The sequence below is a fragment of the Acipenser ruthenus genome, chromosome 26 (genome assembly GCF_902713425.1).
Source record: "Acipenser ruthenus chromosome 26, fAciRut3.2 maternal haplotype, whole genome shotgun sequence".
Taxonomy (NCBI): Eukaryota; Metazoa; Chordata; class Actinopteri; order Acipenseriformes; family Acipenseridae; genus Acipenser; species Acipenser ruthenus.
Window position 1 is genome coordinate 20,893,200 of NC_081214.1, and position 23,116 is coordinate 20,916,315.

The window sequence follows — 23,116 nt, forward strand, 5'->3', positions numbered from 1 at the left end:
CTAACAAAAACATTTTTATTTAAGGACATTTGGCAGCCTTTAATGCAATGGCAATATTGCTCATTTGTGAGGTCAGGAGGCATGGCACCAAACTGCTCTCCGCAGACAGGGAAGCAATTCTTCTGCCGAATGCTGCAAAGGACATCTTTGGGGAATGGAATGGGAAAATGAAAATCTGTCAAAAAACAACTGTATCATGCCTCAAGTCAAATTAGCAAGGAGGAGATCAAACTGTTACAGCTGTGTTTGGCAGGGATGTTTTAATCGATAGGCAACAACAAAGGGTCAATTACGGAGTTACAGTTAATGGCTGCAAATTCCCCTCGCAGTAACAAAGATCTACAAGAACTTTGTAGGTTCAACCCACAGTAAAAAAAAAAAAAAAAAAAAAAGTATGACAAAGAAATCAGCTAAAAAAAAAAAAAACACCACACACAACATATCATAATGTATATATTTGCATATAACTGTGTTAGATTATTTATTTAAAGTCTAGTAATGGCACCACTATGGTTTTAAAACTCCAGGCAAACATATTATTCTATGTATACAAGTAAAGTGAATGACTGCAATTATACCAGCTAGCATACATAGTCTAAAGATCATACATTTGTATGGAGAATTTAAATGTTCATGATGAATTATGAGACAAGAATGAAAAGGGGAAAAAAACACATGTGGTTAAAAAATAAAAATAAATACACTGAAAACGTAGAGAGCCCCGTCATACAGTGCATACATACATTATTTAAAACCACATAAGAGTATGGGAAATTCTTTTCCAAAACCACATACACTGAAAATACACAGGGAACTAAGGGGAATAAGATCATCACAGAGCTCATGAAACCTTCTAAAACCATCTCCACTGTTAGCGAGGCCAGGTGCAGATAACACAAGGGTTCCAATGCATAGCATACAGTATTACTCACTACTGCTTCAGACATAAAGGCTGATTACCCAGTAAAGACTTTTATATAGAGTGCTCTTATTTATTTGTAATTCTTGTACACAAATTAAGTTGCCTTCCTCTGTGTTTATTAAAAGTGGTATAAAAAGGCTTGCTTTTACTATAAATTATTTCTTTCATTCATTCATCTTTCTAACCACAAGCACATAAAACACAAGAAGCTGGAATCAATGGCGTAACCTAACAAGAAACCAAAAAACATTACACACAAAACACACCATCACATCATCAGTGTGAAGTTGACAAATACCTGTGTACTGTACAAGAAACATTGTCCAAAGCCCTGGTGACAACGATCAGACTTCCCTCAGCTTAAATTTCCCAGGAACGAATGTGTAATGTGAGCTGGAACAATCCCCAGCTCTGCTACAATGCCTGTGCCTCTGCTCAGCTCAGCTCCACACAGCACAATGAGCCACAGTAGGCAGGGCAAGCAGAGGAGGATCCTTTTTAGCTTATACCAGCACACACAGATATACACGCAAAAGGCAGGCAATGTAAACTGCAGACTCCTCCAGTGCAAAGGGGCTGGAATTGGCTCTTGTGATCTGTAACAGTCTGTGTCACTGTCTGTCTTCACTGAGTGACTGCTTCATTCTTCCTTATTGGAGCGGTGGTGTGGTTAGTGGTGAATGGCTGGGCTGAGGAGAGGAATGGGGAGGTGTGGAAGGTGAAAATGTAGCATGATGTTCTGTGAACCTTCAATAGATTTCAAACATCAGTGCCAATTAATATGGCATGCAGCTGTCAAATCAGAACTTCATAACATGCATGCCCATGATTAGAATTTATTATCACTCCCTATTGCGCAGGTTTGGCCCTTTAGCTATAGGAGACGAACATGGTGAATTATCCGAGTGAAGACAACAACACCCTTTTGTACTGAGAGACAGAGAATTTGTTCTGACAAGCCATTGATTACCATAAATTATTCCATGGCATGATGTATGAGCTATATGGCATCCTGGTATTGAAAAAAATGAAGCAGATGAAGACATAATAACTGCTCCAGAAAGATCCAATTGTAACAAATGGTCTTTTAGTAGTTTGGTTATTAAATAAAATGTTTTAAAACTTTAATGGTTTTCCCCAGCATGGTAAACAGAACACTATGCTTCCTGCTTTGGAGTTTTTCCAAACCAAAGAATAACATAAAACACAATAGATTTCTGACCCTATATATGAAACAGCACCTTCTGGAGTATTTTTTGTATTGTATATTTAGTTTTAGAAAGAACACTGTCAAATCCAGATCATTTAATAAACAAATATCACATTGTGTAGGGTAAGAAGGGTTATACTTACTGTGATCAATGTTTCTGAATCAAACTTCTTCAAACCTCCATCGAGTCTTTAGATAAAGCCATTTAAAAATTAACCTGTACACTACGCACCGCTATTACTTATGAGCTCTGTAGACTGGCGGGGATAGCTGCAAATTAACTGCTGTAAACACTGTCCTTATGAATTAATGGCATAACCAAAAACAGCATATTAATTAAATGGGCAGACACAAAGCAGAGCAAATCAGGTAATTTGCAGTGCTGTAAAGGGCATCACAGAGCCAACAGGGATGTTCCTCTTTGATGAAATGTTACAAGAGAGCAGGCTTAATCTCCCCCTGAGCATTTCTCTTTTGTTCAGTTATGTTTAAGCTTAAGAAAAGATACGACAAAATTCCGCCATGGGGATTAAAGTAGCAAGACCCACAAAGCTAGCTGAAAACTGTGCATCAGGAAAGTAAATATTTTTGACATACACACACACACACACACACATATATATAATTTCACTGGCTTTCAAAACCTCCAGACATTCTAAATGATGCATGAGTTTGAACAGTAACAGCAGGGGATGTGCTTGTGTAGATATGCAGTAGAATCTTTGTTACGCTATGGACTTTGTATTACTGTACACTAACCTACTAGAAGAGGAGTAATAAAGTGCTGTACTGCAAATTAGAGCTCTTTCTCTATACACAATGCTATTTACAAAATATGATCATATATATTTATTATTTGATTAGAAAATACTTATTTAGTCTTATGCCTGTGCTACGATCTTGTTAAGATTTTGCTTTTTAAATGGAGAGATCAAAGTTACATTTTTATTTTTCTGCAGTTCGGTGCTACCACTAGAGAGTGGAGCCGTTTAAATTTCCAGGTCCACACCATCATTTGCAGGTTGTAAATAGGGTTCAATATATGGTTTGTTACACTGGAAAGTAATAGTCAGTGATCAAGGTGGATATGTTAAAGAATCTTATTACACTGTAGCAATTTTCTGCATGCTGTGAACCCTCTTGTTTAATCTGAAACAACGGTAACCTTTAACATCATCAGCCAGCCCTCCATATTTATGGCTGGGTTAGCTCAAATCACCCCCCACAGCTGATAAGGGCTACAGGAATAATTTCCACAGCAACGGCAGCCATAAGTTTGGTGCCCTGTATTCTGAGTACACTTCATGGATGTGAAAACCAATGATTACCAATGAAGTCAACTTCAAGTGGCAATTTAGAGAGCCGCAGCACAGTTTCTTTCCAACACGTCTTTAAGCTCCACAAGTCCTAGTATAAACAGATCAAATTCTGGAATGCAGTTTGACATAAACCAGTTGTTATGTTTCTCAATGACCACTTAATGTCATGTTTGTGGGGTCCATTGCCTTGAACTCCAGCAATGAGAGAGTGAAGCTAAAGCATTCTTTAGCTCAACCAGCAAAGATACTGAACCCAATAAATGTAATCTTGAAACCGAAAATAATGGTATGAACGGCAAAAGCAAAAATACTGTATTTCACTACATACACATGGGGAAAAACAAATCTCTATACACTTGCAATATGAGGCTTGTGTAAATGATCCGCATCTCACAGGACTGATTAATCATTCAAATGGAATTCAAGTCAGTATCAGTCATTATGGGAAAGACAGCCGATAGGACTAGACTTGTTAGAGGATTGATATTGGTGACACAGCAGGCAGGAGACTGCACACAAGAAACCATCTCAAAACATAATGACTCGAACAGACGTCGCTACAGATTTCCAACCACAATTTCCCTGAAGGATTTAGCGACAATAGGAATGGTCACATGTCCCTCCAGACCATTTAAACACCTTGGAACACGTGTCACACTGAATCAGAACACTGCAGCCCGTGGGCTACCCCCGCTGGTTTTCATTATGAAGCCATCGTCATTTTAAAAGGTCCTGAATTTGTTTCTACAAATCGCCAGCTTGCAAGTATGTTTTGTTGCATTCTAGCACATCACTAGGTAAAAAACTGAAAAGGGTAAGCAACCCTCAAAGACTGCATTTGATTGCATTGACATTGTTATTTCTGAAGAGATACTGAAGGCGGGGTGTTTTTACTGCCACAGGTTTGCCAAGGGTTTTTTTTTTTTTTTTAATCACTGCTTCTTAAAGACACAGAAAACGTATTTTAATAGTATAAGCTTCCTGTGTGGTGCTGGTTGGGAGTGACAGCAGTATCCTGTAAATTGGATTAGGTCCAAACTCCAGCAAGCTCCCCTCTGGGGAGTTTGGCCCATAAATATTTATGGAAGGGATTTAATATACTGCACAGGATAGCTTTTAACCCTGCTCTCTTTTAGCCTTCCTCGGTGTTACAATTCAAACTTAATAGGAAACCTTGCAACATCTCAGTCATACCCAGAGGTCAATGCACACACATTCACAATGCAATTAACAAAAAATGCTAATATTTGCTAGAGACGCTGTCTGACTGTAAAGTGCTCACCCATGACATGAATCGAACTGGACTTCCAGAGCTGATGAGCACTTTGGCACTGGTGTGTGAAGTGTGTATGATTCCTAATATCAGATCCCACTTCAGACAGACACATGGTAGATGTTCTGCGTTTGATTCCTGACAGAGGGTAAACTGTGTTAAATGTTTAAGGCTTGGACAAAGCCAAAACGGAAACATGTTTACACATTATTGTACCTCTGTACAGATTAAAAGGTAAGAAAATGCATATTGATAACATGAGAACAAAAGTAATAGTGTAGTATGGCAGCCAAACTATATGCTAATCCACTTAAGACTCAGATTATGTTCATTTAACATTCAAAATGCATATTTATATGACCTGCAAGTCAAAATGTTGCATCTCCAAAACTAGAATTGGCAATTCTAAGATCTGAGGTTATTATCTGATTGGATACAGATGGGCCGATGATTGTGAGTTCCTCCCTCTACTGCTATTTATTTTTATCATAATCTTTACAATATAACATGCACCCTGTGTATAATACACATGATTAAGCTGCCATGGGTTACAATGCACACCTCTTGTATTCATACTACCCTATCAAAACCTGTATAACATACTCTTAATTTGTAAAAAGGTGATTATATTTAGAAAATATACAAAGCAATGCTTTAGTTCCATAATGTTACAGGTTTTAAAGTTTTGCCATTTTGTGCTTCAGAAAAAAAAAAGTTTGAGGAATCCGATCGAAACACTAAAGCTAAGAAAGATTAAACTACTAATAAAGACGATTACAAAAAGGGCTGAGACAGAAATACGGTCTTTGAAGTTTTAACTTGATAGATTTACTCATGGCCCAGTCACTGCTTCACAGAACTGCAAATCCTATCTCCAATACACACAACTACAGTCCAAAAAGATACCTCACTCCGGGATACTCACACAGAGCCGGTTCGTTACATTCAGCAAACAAGACTACAAAAATATGAACCAGCACAGTGTCCAAGGTGAGAGGAGAACAAATCCTGTGACCTCTAATGTATTACTGTATCTCAGCCTGCAGCATAAACTAACCTGTTTAATGAAGAACGGCTCCTTTATTTATCATATGGAAGGGTTACCATATGACCAGGGCTGGAGTCAACTCCTTTTTTTTTCAATTCCATGTCCTTCATTTGAATTGGAATTGATTAAAAAGGAATGGGAATATAATTTAAAAAAGGAACTTATCCCAACCCTGCATATGACTCCATGTTCAACGGGACACTGGGACAGTTTGGGACAGTTGAGGCTTTTTAACTCACACCCAATGCATTCTGATAAGTGTACTGCTTCTCTTAAAGAAAAGACTTTTGTATTTTTTGTCCACAATCGATTTCCATAAAGCAGGAGAGATGCCACATCTTGTTTTCAGTAGGTGTTCATATGCAAGCCTGTATGTGTTTGTTGTACATGTTTGTACAAAAGAGAAGCTGCTGACATTCATTTGTAAAGAAAAAAGTGTTTAAGATCTTTGCTGCAGAGCACAAGGTACAATGTTCGCACACAGCCTCTCCTTTTCCATGTTAGAAATCACCCACCAGAAACCACTATACAAGGCTGTTATGTGAACATATATATTTTTTAATGTGTTTAAGTCTCTAAAGAGAGTGGATATTTAGGTCGATATATTTGTTTACTTATTTATTTACATATTTAATCTTCAGCTTTTTGAAGTCGCAAATGTGTATGGCAGTGCAAAATGTACCCAGCTTGATTTGTAAATCATCTTGACAGCTAATACATATAAGGTGCAGCTCACTAAAATCCTGCCGGACTCATGAACATTGGAGCACTGAAGGTCACTCTGTACCAGCCTGTCATAAGTCAATAATCTACAAGCTTGGTATTGAATGGACTCATTTCTAGAACAATGAAATATAGGCCTATATTTAGAAAAGCATGGCATCCTCCTTTGGCTGGGGGCAGTAACCACCCAAGCTTGTTAACCACAGAACAAAATAATTAGAAAGTCAAAGCAAAGCACAAGCCTCGCTGCTTGGTCGCGCATTCCAGCTAATTGATAATGAATAAGCACAGACCCAGATAGAGGCTGCTTTGTTTTGTTTTTTCCTAATGTTGTGTATTCTTGAACAGAATGCCTTACCTCCAGCTCTTCCTGCTCTGTAGTCCTTGTACATCATTAGACGTGATGCCCTTCACCTTGTGTCCGAACAGCAGCTGTGAACTTCTGTAAAGAATATAAACAAACAAATATAAAAAATGTGTGATGGATCACTTGAATAAGAAACGTGATGTACATTTTTGTGGATTGCTCTAGCAGGTCTCCCAGCATAGTCCAAAAGCAATGCTTTGTGAGGCTGCTGTAAATCCATTATGCCCCACTGAAACCTCATAATCCATCTACTTCATTTATACCCTGTAAAATAGCACTATTAGGCTTCACATTAGCACCTAACAGCCAGAAGAGTAATTACAGTACATGACAGGTTTGGCCTTTAAGGCCATTCAATGGTTACTTTTCTATCTGCTCTTGCTGATGTCACTTCCCAATGGCAACAGAGTATACACCCGAGTCACTCCAGCTTGGACATGTAATACAGATTCTCAAACACAAATACTGTAAACCCCCAGTCCTGTCGACACAGACTTAATTTCCCTCATACAGATTACACTATCAGATGACCATTAAGTCATAAAAATGTTCCTAAAAGTAAAGCTGCTAATTAGCATGACATATAAGGAGATATAAAAAATGTTTGTTCCAGTTTATAGGCTTCTTTATATTGCAACTACATTGGATTTTGTCGTGACACCGTTCCTTGAGAGCCCTTTCAATACTGTCCATTGACAACCACCCACTTGCATAGCAGAATAGTTTGCCAAACTTATCTTTGACCTTCTCAAGAAGTCAAGGTGGTTAGCAAATCTAGCTTACTCCTGAGGTTATAGCTACACTGATGGTGCTCCACACTATCTTGCCACTTACAAAAGTTTAAGAGCTCTCAGACGTAGTAACTGGGTTGATATTTGGAAACAGGAAGACAATGTCTTCGTTATGGACTGTTTCTCAACACAAGAGGTCAAAAGCTGAAAAGGGTTAACCCTTAAGTATGCAACAGATTTTTGTAACATAGACCCACTGTTACAGCAAAGTACTGTAAGCCTTCAGGGGCCGCACTGTTTACAACAATTACGGCTTATTACTTGCTAAATGAGTGTAATATAAAAGATGAACACATGTACATAAGCATAATTGCTGGTTAATTTTGTCACTAACAATGTTTACACTTCACCACAATACATATTTCACAGAACACCAGAGACATCATCAAAGCACTTTATTCAAATGTAATTATTCAATGTGATCATTGTAACAATGCATACAATCTCTGGGCATTGTTTTTGTTGTCTGATTCTTAAAGGGGGGAGGTGCTAAATTGTGGCTAAAGAAATATACATGGAAGCAATAGATGTTTTACTATGCTCTTCACAGTTAACCATTCTAAAGATGCACTAACTTGTTTTTCAGTGCATTCCTAATGAAGTCAAAAGCAGCAGGCAGGCTACCAGATGCAAAGCATCCATATAGTTATAAATAAGCATGGAACATCTAAAAGCTAGAAATGAGAGAGAGAGTTTTTAACAAATGTTGATGTGGGCTAACACCATCTAATCTTTTCATTTTATAAGAGCTTTTCATTCTATTTCTGTATTACAAAAACCCTGTTTACTGCAATATTCCCCCCCACTAATTCAAACACGGTTGAAGTGAAAAGTGAAGTGTTAATCCTGAGACAGTTGTGGAAATCACAAACAGGCTTGTGATAGAATTGAAGTGGAAAGCAGTTTATGGTTTGTACAAAATGTGCAATGGTCATAAAAGCAATTTTTAAAAGAAACCATAGAAATTAGAACAAAGATAATGCTTGGCTACAATAATTGTCTAAATTGTTTCCTATTGAAATATATATTTAAAAAAAAAGTATTGGAGAGAAAAAAAAAAGGAGAGAAAAAAAAGATTAGCAGCAGAGAAAACTCATCGCCAGCTCTGGCTAAGAGGGTTGCCACTGTACTGCTCAATTTACTTGTGAGAACAGTAATTGGAAACCCATTGGCAACCGCACTTAAAGCCTGCCTGTTACTCTAAATAGGCATGCAGCTCATAAAAATCTCATCTTCATTTCAATAAACCAATTACAATGCAGCATCACAAACGGGACACTTCTTGTTGCTGTTTTTGTTATTAAAAAATAATAATAATAAAGTAAAGTAGTTATCACTTCCCCTCAATATTTTTCATAAACTTTATTAAACTGCTTGAGGAGTAATATCCAAAAACTGCAGGAAATAAAGTTCCTAATGAAAGTGCTGAAAATGTCTATACTTAATTAACGGAGACTGAGGGGAGAGGAGGCGGTTGTCCTGTCGGGGTCTGCTGGACAGCTATTACACACCTACTCTCCTTGCAGAGGGCGCGTGTGACACTGCTATATGTAAAGTATGTACCTGAAGCCCCTTTCACTGCATTTTGCTGCAGAGCTGTTCATCCCATGTAAATAATTAGAGAAGCAGTTTGGAACACTTGGTCTGACAGGACAGTCTAGATAAAAGATGTTTTAAGGGATACACAGTGAGAGGGAAAAAATTGCAGAATGGATAAAAGCACGTTTTTTTGTTTTTTTTTCCCCTGTGGTCTCCTGTAGAGAGAGGATGTGCAGAATGATTCATTGTCCTTTCCTGCAGGTAAGATGCTGTGCTCTTGAAGATAAGACACTATCACTACAGATTTTAACCCAGTTGATAAAGTTCATGTGCTCCATCTTCCAAACAGCTACAGTATCGTACCTCACCCAATAATTCTTTAAAATGGACTCTATACTAGGCCTTGCAGTTCAGAAATACAGTTTGACGAATGGAATCCAATTTAACAAAACAAACACATTGTAAGTTATTCCAATCCATTACCAATGTGTGGTGTACTGTAAGCCCTTTGAAGGCTACGTGGTGTTTACCTTCAGTAAGCAAACCTCATGATGCTTTGAGAACCAGCAGCACCTGGGAGTAGCGAACCAAAAACTGCATAACATACTGAGTAAAACAAGATTTGAGGAGTCCTGAGAAGGGAGAGCATGCATATGCCTAATAGTTTTAGCTTCCTGCAAAGCCCAAAAACCAGCACCTACAAATCTTTAGGCGTAGTATTACCAAAGATAATAATTTGAGCTACAAACTGAAATCTACCGTAGACAGTCGACACATTTTTATCTAAGGATGCAAACTATCGACATGGATCCTGGGGACACTCTATATCTATATAGTGCTTGAACCATCGACGATAAGGTTACAAGTTAAGTGAGTTACCAATTATAAACCCAAGGCTGTACTGTTCCCCTCATCTCAACAAAAGGTGATCCTCTAAAGCAAGAATACAACAAAAACCTGGCAGCAACCCCTCCCCTTCTGAAACCTGCTTTATCAAACAGAATCAATGAAACTACATCACAAGAAGTGGATAATAAATCTGGCAACAAGAGCCAATTAATCTTACTGCACCAGAGAAATAAGACCAGCCACACCAAAGGTTGCACAGCATGTCAGAGATGGACTACGAATCACATTACCAGCTCCTGAGCCATCTCATCAACTTTACCAGCTTGTGATTTATCTTGCCCGCCTTTGATCCCCTCCTTTTACTTTGACTTCAACAGGGGTTATCCGAACAAATGTATATGATTAAGTATCTTCAATAACACTGATCTGGAACTACACCTTTAAATCTCAGAAGAGAGACAATAAAGTAAGGAGAGCAGGGGGAGGCATGAGGTGGCTCAGTCTACTGGCAATCAAAGATGGAGCTTTTTCACCTCAGGTTTTTTTCTAAGAGTACTGATAACCATTTCCATCTAATTTCCTAATGGGCCTGCATCTGTCTCCCAAATACAGGGCATGGACACCTTGAAGAGTTTACATTAGTCACGGGGAGGATGGACACAGAGACTGAACTTCCCTCTCACCCTGGGTGGTGACTGAGAGGCAGCTACACTGCTGTCCTACCTGCTGTTAAAACAAACAGGTGGCAGCTGGCAGTAAAGTTTAAGGATACCTGCTACATCATGCTAGAGACTGCTTAGCAACAAGAAAAGAATGTCATTCAAGTGATAAATATTTTATTACTCATATCTGGGATTCTCTTATGCCTGGATGGTTCAGAGGCTCTACTTGAGCATAAACCACAGTACAAAGGAGAGACCTGTCGTACACTGTGTTCTCTTTATCAGGAAAATACCATCTAACCTTTTTAATAAATAAAACATCATTAAAGGCAGCAGTGCATGGGTGGAATGTATTCTGTTTGCAAGCAATGTCAGGCGTATCCTCCTGAGACTTGCTTAATCAACAACTTCTCTTGTGACTTCTAAGTAAGCAGCATTTAAAAACATTAAGCAACACTTTGACAATAAAGGTCCATATTCAGAAACACTGGAGTGTTAGTGTAAGTAACATTTAAAGTGGTATAACTAATGAAATAAAATTCCAGTAAATCAAACCCATCATACCCATTTGTTAGTGTCAAGTGTGCAGTTTTGAAAGAAGCACGTTTTAGCAAACTCTGTTTGGAGAGTGACAGTCTCACCTTCAACATTTTCTTTCCTGTCATTAACCAACCACCTTCATTCTTTAATAACTTTGCAGCCAGTTTTGACACCAAATATACTGTTAAGGAGAACTGACACACTGTAGGAGGTGAAATAGCAACATACTACCTTAAAGTAAGCCAAGCAAACATAGAGCTTTCTTTAACTCTTAAGCACCAAGTACATTTACAAAAAGGAGTACCCAAGGGCAGTTACAGTAATCCTTCTAATACAGTTGTATTTTAGAAGGGACATCTACGGGAATTTAAAAGAGCATTTCCATGCATACAACTGCATGCATATTTTATTATGCTTAATATAGAAGACTGCAGCGACTGGATACATTAAATGATGCCATTCAGCAGTCTGTATAACCTGCTCATGTTTCATTTACCCTTGGTGATAATTTAAAGGTTGACAAATTGATGACTATACCTGCATTTTTCTGGCTTACACATTTGTCAGCAGCCTGTTGACAGCATCAGTTCCAACATCTGACACCACTGTGTAAATGCAGTATGTGTCGAAGCTTTGATTGCCATAAAGATGCACTCTTGTACTCAACAGATTTGACGCTGAAAGCATATTTCAAACTGTAACTGGATGTCACACAGCAGACTGCTTGACAGTTTAAATAAGGCAAGTGGGGTACAGGGATGCTCAGGCAGATGTTTGTTCCTCCGACAAAACAAAAAGAGCTGACCAAGAAATGAGCCACTGTGCCAGTGGTACTCAACTCTGGCCCTCGAGATCCAATCCAGTCCAGGTTTTTACTCCAAGCAGGTTCTAAAGTTGTTAATTGAGCAGTGCCTACAAAGGTACCACAAAATGTTCCTGTCAGGACAACTGAGGAAGTCAGCACCTCCAGTTACTTTTTTTTTTTTTTTTTTTTTTTTAAGTAACAAAAACGCTTATTCACTGCCAAACATTAACTACTTTAGATGTGTAATGGCTGCAGTATAGATTACTGACCTTTGGGAGAGGATTATTCATTGTTTTATTAACAATAATATGAACCAATCAGAGTGCACTGTCCTGACAGGACCATTTGGTGGTACCTTTGTAAGGACAGCGTCAATTGAAGCTGCTAAGAGGCAATTAACTAATTTAGTACCTGGTTAGAATGAAGACGAGGACTGGAATAGATCTTGAAGGCCAGAGTGGAGTACCACTGCACTATACCATTCTATTGTCTGCTTCAGACAATGAAGGTAAAAATCAGGAAAAAACATCTGGGATTTAAGATTACAAATGAACTGGAAAAAGCCTGGCTCATTTTTCATTGCACAACTTATTTGCCTAATATTCTTAAGCACATATACAGTTTATGTAAGTTTCATAGATCTGTAGCAAACAACATAAAAGACAAGCTGGCATTTGTCTGGTTCCGAAGAATACTCTGCTTTTTATTATCAGAATTTAAAAACATGTATTTCTTTATTTTCATTGTGATCATCATTTTTCAAGCAGGGCAGCCCAACATCAATTAAGACATTGATAAAGATCTTTCATGGAATTATTTTTATATAAATGTTTGGTCTACCAACAGTACTAGAAGTCAGGATCTCATCACCACCACTCACACCTACCGGTTTAAAGCTCCCACTGCCTCCCTGAATGAATCTAATGCCTTTCTATGAAATGCTATGGAGTTCAAAAGGTGGACATCCCTGACTCAGAGGATACAGTTGAGAGCTGGTACTGTAAATGAGTCATAGTGGACATTGAGAAAACCAGAGGTTAGTTATGATGATCATTTAGAGGTGGTGGAGGTGAAAAATCATAACCCATTCTTAAACCTCATTACCAGCTGGTTTAAATATAACAAGGAAAATACTCACTGGAAACAGAATGCAGCATTGCAACCTGGGAAATACCAAGTTACTAAATTCCCCAAACCGTGCAGCGCATTATGATTCAGTGATACTTGATAAAGGATGCTCTGTTCATCTCACTGCATTTCAATCCGTGGCTCTTCTCCTTATAGGGAACTGACACAAAGACGGCCGGAGTGGGTGGCGTCAGACCAGAGCCAGGAAGTAACACACAGAGACTTGGGGTTTTGGTGAAGCTGAGCGTGTGATCGCGCTCAGCATTTAATAATTAACCGACAGAACAGAAAATAAAAAGGTTGTAACACAAAACACAGGGCACGGCACTGGTGGCCAAAATAAAGAGACAAACAAAAACGAACACACACTAACAAACAGGGATGAACAAACACGGTGAGTAAAGCAAAAACAAACGTTACAATCTTTCTTTTTCTTTCTCCTCTCTCTCTCACCCGTTCTCCACTCATGAACACCCAACCCCGAGTGAGTCAAACGTGCATCTATATATACTGTTGTGCTGGGATTCAATTACTAATTAATTATTCACTTGAATCCAAGCACGTGAATTAATTCTGTGCAACCCCGTGCTCACATACTATACTTTAAATGCACGTGCAGTGATGTGCAATCCCGTGCCTAAATACAATTATACATTTTCAATCACACGTGAAACACAGACCCGTTTATATCCCGTGTACCAATGCCTATACACCAACATTAACACACACAACATACAACACATAACACACACATGCACACAGGGGCGGGGCACATTGGCACAGGAACCAACAGAGAAGGCAGTCTCATTGGTATAGCACTGACAACTATAAATCATCTTGATGAAAACAACATGCATGCACAACACTCTGTAAATGTGTCTGGGCAATATGAATGATGCTTCATGCTCAATGGGGGCGAATTGCCCATTTGTTGCACTAGTGAGGTTATATATTGATTTTCTCTCTAGCCTGGGTTCCTACTTTGCACAAAAAGATCTGTCTTTTAAACATGTCCCAAGTCTAGAAAAATGACAACTAAATAAAAAATGAATAAATAAATAAATTAAGTCACAGCAGGGGGTACAATTAACACCCCAAGGTGTTCCAAGGCACAACTGTGCCTTAAACCCTTTAATATTATATTATCACAATCGCACCACCATTTTAAAACATACATATATAATTGAGTTTTACTGTCTCAATGTACAACTGCTGCTTTTTTTTTTTTTTTTTTTTTAATGTAGTATGATGGCATCATTTTTTTTTTTTTTATTCATATTTAAAATTCTAGGTTTGTACCATATGCACAATTACATTTTTTACCTTGAATTTCCACTTATCCCAAGACTTTTGTAGTCTTGAACAAGTATTTTATATATTTAGCTGATCCTTTAAAACCATTATAAAAAATATGGACTAACACAGATTATCCTAGAGCAAAATTAAAAACATAAATGGTAAAGTCTACATAACCAAACTGAGTTACAACATCATCCATAACAAATCTATGCCACATCAAAAGAGTAAAACACCTGAGTCTGATCACCTCCCTGAAATCCAATCTCTTAACTCCATTAAAGTCTTCCCCCAGTGCAAAATGCAGTTTATGAAATGTATAATTTGTAACTGGATTTTGATTATCAGAATATTTAAAACCAGCTACGTAAAAAATGTTGCTGCAATAATGGATAATTGTAAAACAGATTTCAAAAAGCGATTTAAAACATGCAACAGGTGCTAAATGTTTTTCATGTATGCATAAGCATGCTTCTCTTACAGGCTATATATCTCTGCAGGTTTAGGCAATTGTTCAGAGCGATATTTATGTTCCACCCTAATCCTTCATGTTTAAAATTATTCACAGCTCAGTAACATTTCAACCCACTAAAGATGGAGGAGGAGAATACTTGGTTCACTAGGGAAACAGAAATCTAGGAGTATGTGCTCGGACAGAATAGCATCAGCTGTCCATTTCTCATTTATTTTCCTGCCGTGATTGTCACTGAAGTGGATTTAAAAGGTGAGATTCTGTTAGATGCCACAGCTTAATGAATATTGGAATCAGCGCAGCCAATTGTTGTTGCTGCTGCTATATTACCAGGATCCTCTTGAATATGACATACGCTGTCTCAAGGGTTCTTATCCTGTAAAAATAAATCTAACTGCAATTGAGAATGTCGTTTTGTTCTTTGGCACAGACAGACCCCCGCCAGCTAACTGCATCCACACTGGGTAAGGCTGATGCATACCACGAGACACATGCATTAAAAATCTTATTAACTTTTGAAAACAGTCAAGAGTTTTCCTGTGACATCTGGTGATTTCCATGAATTGCAGGGTAATTGTTAAAAAGGTCAGGATGTTTTTTATTTGGTCGGGCAAAATTCCTAATTTTGGCTGGCTCCCTCTCCAAAGACACACAGGGATTAAATTCTTTCTGCATATGTGCACAAGGTAGTTATTAAAAACTTTCTCATTCCATCATTTATCCGTGCATTTTTCCCAGCTTTTGCAGAGTGGAGCACTGGCTTTAAGCAAATCATAAATAAATAATTGTTTGGAGTCGACACAATGAATACTAATACCTATATATTACAGAGCCTCATCATTAAGGCTGATGGCAGTACCTGAGGTCATAAACTTCATCTATGAGATGTGCCTGAAATTTTAAACTATCAGCATGCATCGCTGACAGCAAGGTCACTGAGCAACCTGTTTGGGAGTCTCAGTGCTGTTCGGGCAGGCACTGAACTGACATCAAGAAAAGGGCTGATTATATTCTACACCAAATTGTTTTTACATTATGCTTCTCCACTCTCAGTAAAGCATGCACTAAAGCAGAGATGAAGAATATTAATAACCGTAAAGACGGAGCCAAAAATATTAGATCTCAAATGTGGACTGATGTTAAACAGCCTAGGGTGGGGAGACGGCACAGACAGCACAAATCAGCTTGTGGTTATGCTGTTATGGTTTGGATCCTATTACAGACACTCAGACAGGGAGGGGGTAGGGGCTGCCTAGCTACCCCGCTGTAAAAGACAGAACCTTGCAACAGAAGATCAGGACATGTATACCACCTTAACTACTCAGTAACATTTATAGTGTTTTACAGGTGTCACAAAATAGGAGTAGTGGTTAGGGCTCTGGACTCTTGACCGGAGGGTCGTAGGTTCAATCCCTGGTGGGGACACTGCTGCTGTACCCTTGAGCAAGGTACTTTACCTAGATTGCTCCAGTAAAAAAAAAAACCAACTGTATAAATGGGTAACTGTATGTAAAAATAATGTGATATCTTGTAACAATTGTTAGTCGCCCTGGATAAGGGCGTCAGCTAAGAAATAAATAAATAATAATAATAATAACAAAATTAGATATAAGATGGAAAATGTGATTTCCTTCAGCTGGGACTTCAGTTTCAGTTAAGTGGTTTTTCTTAATGCAGACACATCAGTTAAATTAAAGTAATGTTGGGCCTTAAACACATCCCAGGTCAATTTACAAAGCATGACACAAAGTTCCAGAAAGACATGGCAAATAGAAGCTAGATGTGGATGACATAATATTGGTTATCTTGAATACAATTTGTAACTTCAATTCCCACCTCCTAGCTGAAAACCTGTCCTTGTTGTTTCTCATATTTCTGCTTTTTGCAGTGTTCTCAATCATCTATCACTCTCTGCATTTTCACTCCCATTGATTTTATTCTGATCACCTCCTCTATACTCTTTTTAAAAGCTTTTTCAGACAAGCGACGCAGGGACAACAGCTCATTTACTTACTGCAAGGGCTGCATTACAGAAAGAAAATAGCTCTTGGTTATTAAACAACCCCTTTAAAACTATAAGCTTTAATCAAACATTTATGCATAATACAGAAAAGAGACAGAACTTTAAAATTCCATGCTATTACTGTGATAACCTCACCCAAGAACCAGCAGCTGTTGTGGAGGTGATCACTCCTCCAGTATCTCCTCTCCCTCCCTGGGCTTTCTGCTACCATGCTCGGCAGCGGGTTTGATGGTTTCTGCCATATAACAAGTACATGATTTTTTTGACTTTTATATAAATACTATCATCTTTTAAAATACAAGACACGCCAGAAACCTGTGTGCTGATTTTTTTTTCTCTGACATTAATTCATTTTAATAACTTTCTATAGCCAAGTCAACAGGACAATTTTAGGACAAACTGGGTCTGCATTACCTTCCTCCCAACTCTGGCATGCAATGGTCTCTGTATTGTCAGATAAACGAAGTGTAAGTCGGCATCTATACATACCCTAATTCAGTGTGCAAATGGCAAGCCCCTGTGTTTGCACGCATCTGTGTAAAACTGTGGCTCAAAGATGCTGCATGGTATGAAATGGCATATGCTAGGGTCATCTAAAAATGTATTTTAAAAAAATCCCTTTTGGAGCTTTTTTGTTAAGAGAAATTGCAATCTCTTATGTTCCTTTTGTATGCTTAACTGGAGACAGAGGAGAGGGACTGTAAAGTTATTAGTGTTCTGCCATAGATTCATAAAAAAAAGTGAACTGCCTTATTTTCAAAATCAACCTTTTGTGAGAAACATGATTCATATAGACACAACAATGTAATTTAACACATACACACACTGCTCAATTGACATGACATGTGCTTTATTGCTACTTAAGTTTAAAATGAAAGAAGATTCACTGAATATTTACCTAATATGTATCTCCATTACGGACTTGTATTATATCCCAATATGAAAAATCTTATTAACTAATAATTGAATGGCTTGATAGTGTCTTCAAGTCAAGCTCCATACAACTAGTGTCATTTGCTGGTTTAGAGAGTTGAAAAGCTGTATGTTCATTTGTTTTTACCCCTAGATTCTGATGCCCTCAAAAACTTGTGCTGAAGAATGTCAAAACCAAGTTTCACTTCAATCGAAAAACCGCTTCTCTGCGTATATGTAAAAATTATTTAAACAAATACACATTTTACATGTATACACATATGTATATATATATACACACACACACACAATTAGTAGTACAGTACAAGGGCTACAGATCAGCGCTAAACATTACATTTCAAAAATAGTAGCAATACTCTGCAACAGTGCTGAAGCTTCACTACACATCCTAGCATTAGGGCAAAGCCTCTGAATGAGAGTTACTGTGTTGCAGGATTACCCTAATCCAATGCCTTTAACAAAGGATGTGCACAAAAATAATGCCAAAGCCATGTACAGATATTGGATTAATTATCTAAATATTACTAGCCTGTAAAGCTTAAGGCTTTAAACAAACTGTCACTCAAAAGAAGAGTTCTAGGTTGTGAGGCTGTACTTACTGTACTTGTGGACACTTATAGCAGGCTCAACAAAGATGGCACTGGAAAGGATTCAAGAAGGGCAAAAGGGTTGAGTATTATCTGACTGCAATCTCACATTTAAGACTAAGGTCAACCTTAATGACCCTTTAATTGTTAGTACTAATCCCAGAAGTATCGTTGAGCTGGTACTATTTCAGTAGATAGCTCCCATTTGCTGTATTAACAATTTAACCGATTATTTTCCAGGAGTGGGAATTGTCCTTCATTTAAAAGCCCTGATGAAAAAAGAACGTTGACTGAGCACAGAATATGGTACAAAAGTGGTCAGAATGCATATAAATGAGCTTGTCTTTTGTACCTGCTGGATCTTGCTGTATCTGTGTCGGAACACTGTTTTATAAGGACACAAAGGTCTACATGGGTTTTCACCTATGTATACACCGCTAAATAAAATGTCATGCTTGTTTCAATCTGAAACATCTTGTATGTAAAGTCTCAAAACAATAAAATATAATAAATGACTGCATAGCCTGTACCATTATTATTCTGGTAATAACTTGGGTTTCTGATAAACCCCTGGTATTCCATTATAGCGGCTCCCCAAATCCCTGTCTGCTGAAAGCTAGAGTGGGTGATGTCAAGGGGCCAAATAAGGAAAAAGTAATGTATTGAATCGGTGTGACAAAGTGATGTAGAACAAGCAAAGAGCTTCACGATAAAATCTCCCAGTAACAGGCAGTGCTCAAGGCCCTGTCCTTATAACAAATGGCTTTCTGCACATGATCACATCCTAATCAGCAAGACCTAATGGAATGCTCATTCAAGTGAAATGAATTAACCTTTAATCCCTTGCATTTTGGAAAGGCCCCAAAAAGGACATGTCATTCTTTTAAAAATTTTGCAATGAACTTTTTTTTTCTTTTGCTTGTAAATCATGCATCATCAACCTTTGTTCATGGATGAACAAGTATATAATCCATTAACCTATAATTTACCCAGCATTTCAATAGAACAATGAATTGCTTTACAGGGCTTTAAAAAAAAAAAGGTCTTCATGTACTGTAACTGTCATTTTATATACAGAACCACTGAAAGGTAATGGGCAAGGGTCGGATAGAGGTGATTGCTACAGTAACCAGTATGCAGAATTTGGAAGTAATCTTTTTTTTAAAAAGATCATATAAACACACAGTGTGAACATCCCAGTCTGTACGCATGGGAGGCCACCTCTGCAGTGAAGTGAACTATTTTGTCTTAATAAAAAGTGTGCGCTGTGTAACTATACATCCAAAACAAAAATAATTTTATGTTGCAACAAAGCTGGAAACTTTATTGATGGTTTCAAAAAGGAGTAACGCAGGTATATCTCTGTCGTGAAAACAAAACTTGAGGATCTGATGAACTTTTCATGTCAAACTTTTCATGTCGGGATGATGATGGATTAAGATTTGATGCACTTTGAAACGATTCATGTCAGATTGATTTTCAATAAATGTTCAGCTTCAATTCAGGATTTGTGCTTTCTGTATAGGCGACACAACAGAGCACTGAATCTCAACAACACTGACTAAGGGGCTGTTTGTACAATCAACACCACATTCATTCTTTCAGTCACAGAATGTTCAGTATCTAAGTATCTAAAGATAATAAATACAGCTGTAAATGCCACATACCCATGACTATTTCTCTATTTGAAGTGAGGGCTCCAAAATGAGTCCCTTACAATATGTCTGAAACCATTTTTATTTTGTATTTAATCTGGATAGATACATAGGACAAGATGTAAATGAATTGGGCATACAACACAAATATTATTTCATTACAGCACATGCATTTCTAAAAGAGGGAGAGAATAAGGGCTTTTTCCTAGTCTCTCTTGCTTGAGTTTGTATGTGGACCTTTAATGCATTAATTAACAAAATAAACACACAGCTGGGGCATTTATAAGTTTAGAATTTACTATAAAAAAAGATTTATGCATCACTGTGTAAATTTATAGGATTGTTTCATACCAAATCCAATTTCCGCTGAATGATTTCATATCAATTTACATTTCTGAAATGGATTAAAAAATCTCCTAATCAAGTTCATGTTCCAGTGAAAGTGAATTGGCTGAATACTTTCAACTAATTAGCAATGTGCCAAATATGTGCTGGAATAGGCCAGTATGCTAATCAAGGTATTCCTTTCCATGAAAGCAAGTCACTAAAGAATAAACTTGCCACGCAACAATTATTTCCTGGTTTACCATTCCTGTTTAGCAATGTCTCATCCCCCCCATATCAAACAAAGCTTGACAGTAAAACACAAAGTCATCAAGTCACAGTTTAAGAGGCAACGGTACAAAAAAGAGTTTGCATAAAGTGATGGAAAAAACACATACAATCAGTTTTATTAAAGTTAAAAAATCTTTTAGATTATGACTTCACAAATAAAAGGAGGGGCTTGAGGAGAACAACATAGTCTGGAACCTATTTAAAATTAAAAATAGCAACCACTACTGAATTTTATAATATCCTTTTTGCTTCAAGGGCAAAATCTGCAATATTAAATCAAAGCAGATGTTCCCACATCTGACATATGCCGCCAGATCGAAAATGGCATTTTGCTTCTTATTTACCTAAAAGCTATAATTTTACATTTTGACCACTTTTTTAAAACTTTTAGAAATGGTCAAATTGTAACAATAAAATAAAAAGGTCCTTATGTACCCTTTAAAGACCACTTTACACTAACTCCCCAAGCCAAATAAGAGAGTGTATATAATTTTGGTCAATTGTCAGAGTGATGGTTTCGCCTCAGGAAATATGAAGTGTGTATCTCAAATTGCACCCTCTAAAAGACTCTTGAATATCCTTCATGTATCAGATCTTTAAATGAAGTAGACGTTACTGGGGTATTTTATGACCTGCAAGTCAGTCACATGCCAAACACTATATATAAAATTATAAAACACTGAAACTCAAAATCAATTATTGTAAGGTGACATTGGTTTTATGTTAGGAAATATTTTTAAGAAATATAAAAAACTGAAATATCTTGCTTGCATAAGTATTCAACCCCTGTGCTGTGGAAGCTCCCAATTTACACCAATGAAAGAAATTGCCCTAACGAGGACACAATTACCTTACCATTGGCCTCCACCTGTGAACCATTAAAGTTGCTGTCACATTTTCTGGATAAAAACCCCACTGTTGAAGGATCATTGGTCAGGCTGTGAATCTGAAGGAAAATGAAGACCAAAGAGCATTCTACAGAAGTTAGAGGATAAAGTAATACAAATGCATAGATTAGGGACAGGGTACTAAATAATATCCAAGTGTTTGGATATCCCAGTGAACACAGTTGGATCAATAATCAGGAAGTGGAAGCTGCATCACACCACCCAGGCACTGCCAAGAAAAGGCCGTCCCTCAAAACTCAGCGCTCAAACAAGAAGGAGACTTGTGAGAGAAGCCACAGAGAGGCCAACAATCACTTTGAAGGAGCTACAGAGTTCAGTGGCTGGGAGTGGAGTAATGGTGCACCAGTCAACCATATCAAGAGCTCTGCATAACACTGGCCTGTATGGGAGGGTGGAAAGAAAGAAGCCGTTACTCAAAAAGTACCATCTGAAAGCACGTCTGGAGTTTGCCAGAAAGCATGAGAGTGACCCAGCTGCGATGTGGGAAAAGGTTTTGTGGTCAGATGAGACCAAGATAGAGCTTTTTGGCCAAAACTCAAAGCGCTATGTGTGGCGCAAACCTAACACTGCCCATGCCTCAAGACACACCATCCCTACAGTGAAGTATGGTGGTGGCAGCATCATGCTGTGGGGATGCTTCTCATCAGCAGGGACTGGGCATCTTGTTAAAATTGAAGGAAGAATGGATGGAGCAAAATACAGGGAAGTACTGCAAGAGAACCTGCTTCAGTCCGCTAAAAAACTGAAGCTTGGGAGGAAATTCAGCTTTCAGCAGGACAATGATCCCAAGCACAAGGCCAAAGCAACATTGGAGTGGCTCAAGAACAAAAAGGTGAATGTCCTACAGTGGCCCAGTCAAAGTCCTGATCTCAATCCCATTGAGAATCTGTGGCACTATTTGAAAATTGCGGTCCACAAGTGTCATCCAACCAACCTGAACAACCTGGAGCAAATCTGCCAAGAATGGGCCAAAATCACTCCGACACTGTGTGCAAAGCTGGTACATACTTACGCTAAAAGACTTAAAGCTGTTATTGCAGCGAAAGGTGGCTCTACCAAATATTAATGTGTGGGGGTTGAATACTTATGCAAGCAAGATATTTCAGTTTTTTATTTTTCTTAAAAATATTTCCCAACATAAAACCAATGTCACCTTACAATAATTGATTTTGAGTTTCAGTGTTTTAAAATAAAATATCAAACAGAACGAAATTTCAATGTACCATTTGTAATTCAGTAATATGAGAGAATTGGTCAGGGGTCTGAATACTTTTGCAAGGCACTGTATACACAAGAGGAGAACCATAAATAAGTAAAAGACAAAACAAAACCAGATACTGTAGGCAAAGACATTCTCTGGTTAGAGGGCCTGGAGAGTCAAACCTTTTAAATAATTTGGCAGAGAACAGGATATAGACCTACATCTACTTGACATGCAGGCTGTATTTGGA

At 37.9% G+C, this 23,116-nt stretch overlaps 1 protein-coding gene across 10 annotated transcripts in view; it reads right to left on the reverse strand.

The window, feature by feature from the left end:
• LOC117430884 (ecto-NOX disulfide-thiol exchanger 2-like) overlaps positions 1–23,116 on the reverse strand; it is a 117,754-nt gene that overhangs the window by 79,394 nt on the left and 15,244 nt on the right. For 9 of the 10 annotated variants that reach the window (XM_059001493.1, XM_059001500.1, XM_059001496.1 and 6 more), the window contains one exon: positions 6,854–6,937. In XM_059001493.1, coding sequence (XP_058857476.1) covers positions 6,854–6,890 — 37 coding nt within the window. In that variant the 5' untranslated portion in view covers positions 6,891–6,937. Of the gene's footprint in view, positions 1–1,220; positions 1,399–6,853; positions 6,938–23,116 lie in introns of those variants that run through there. The other variant, XM_059001497.1, reaches the window with a different exon arrangement.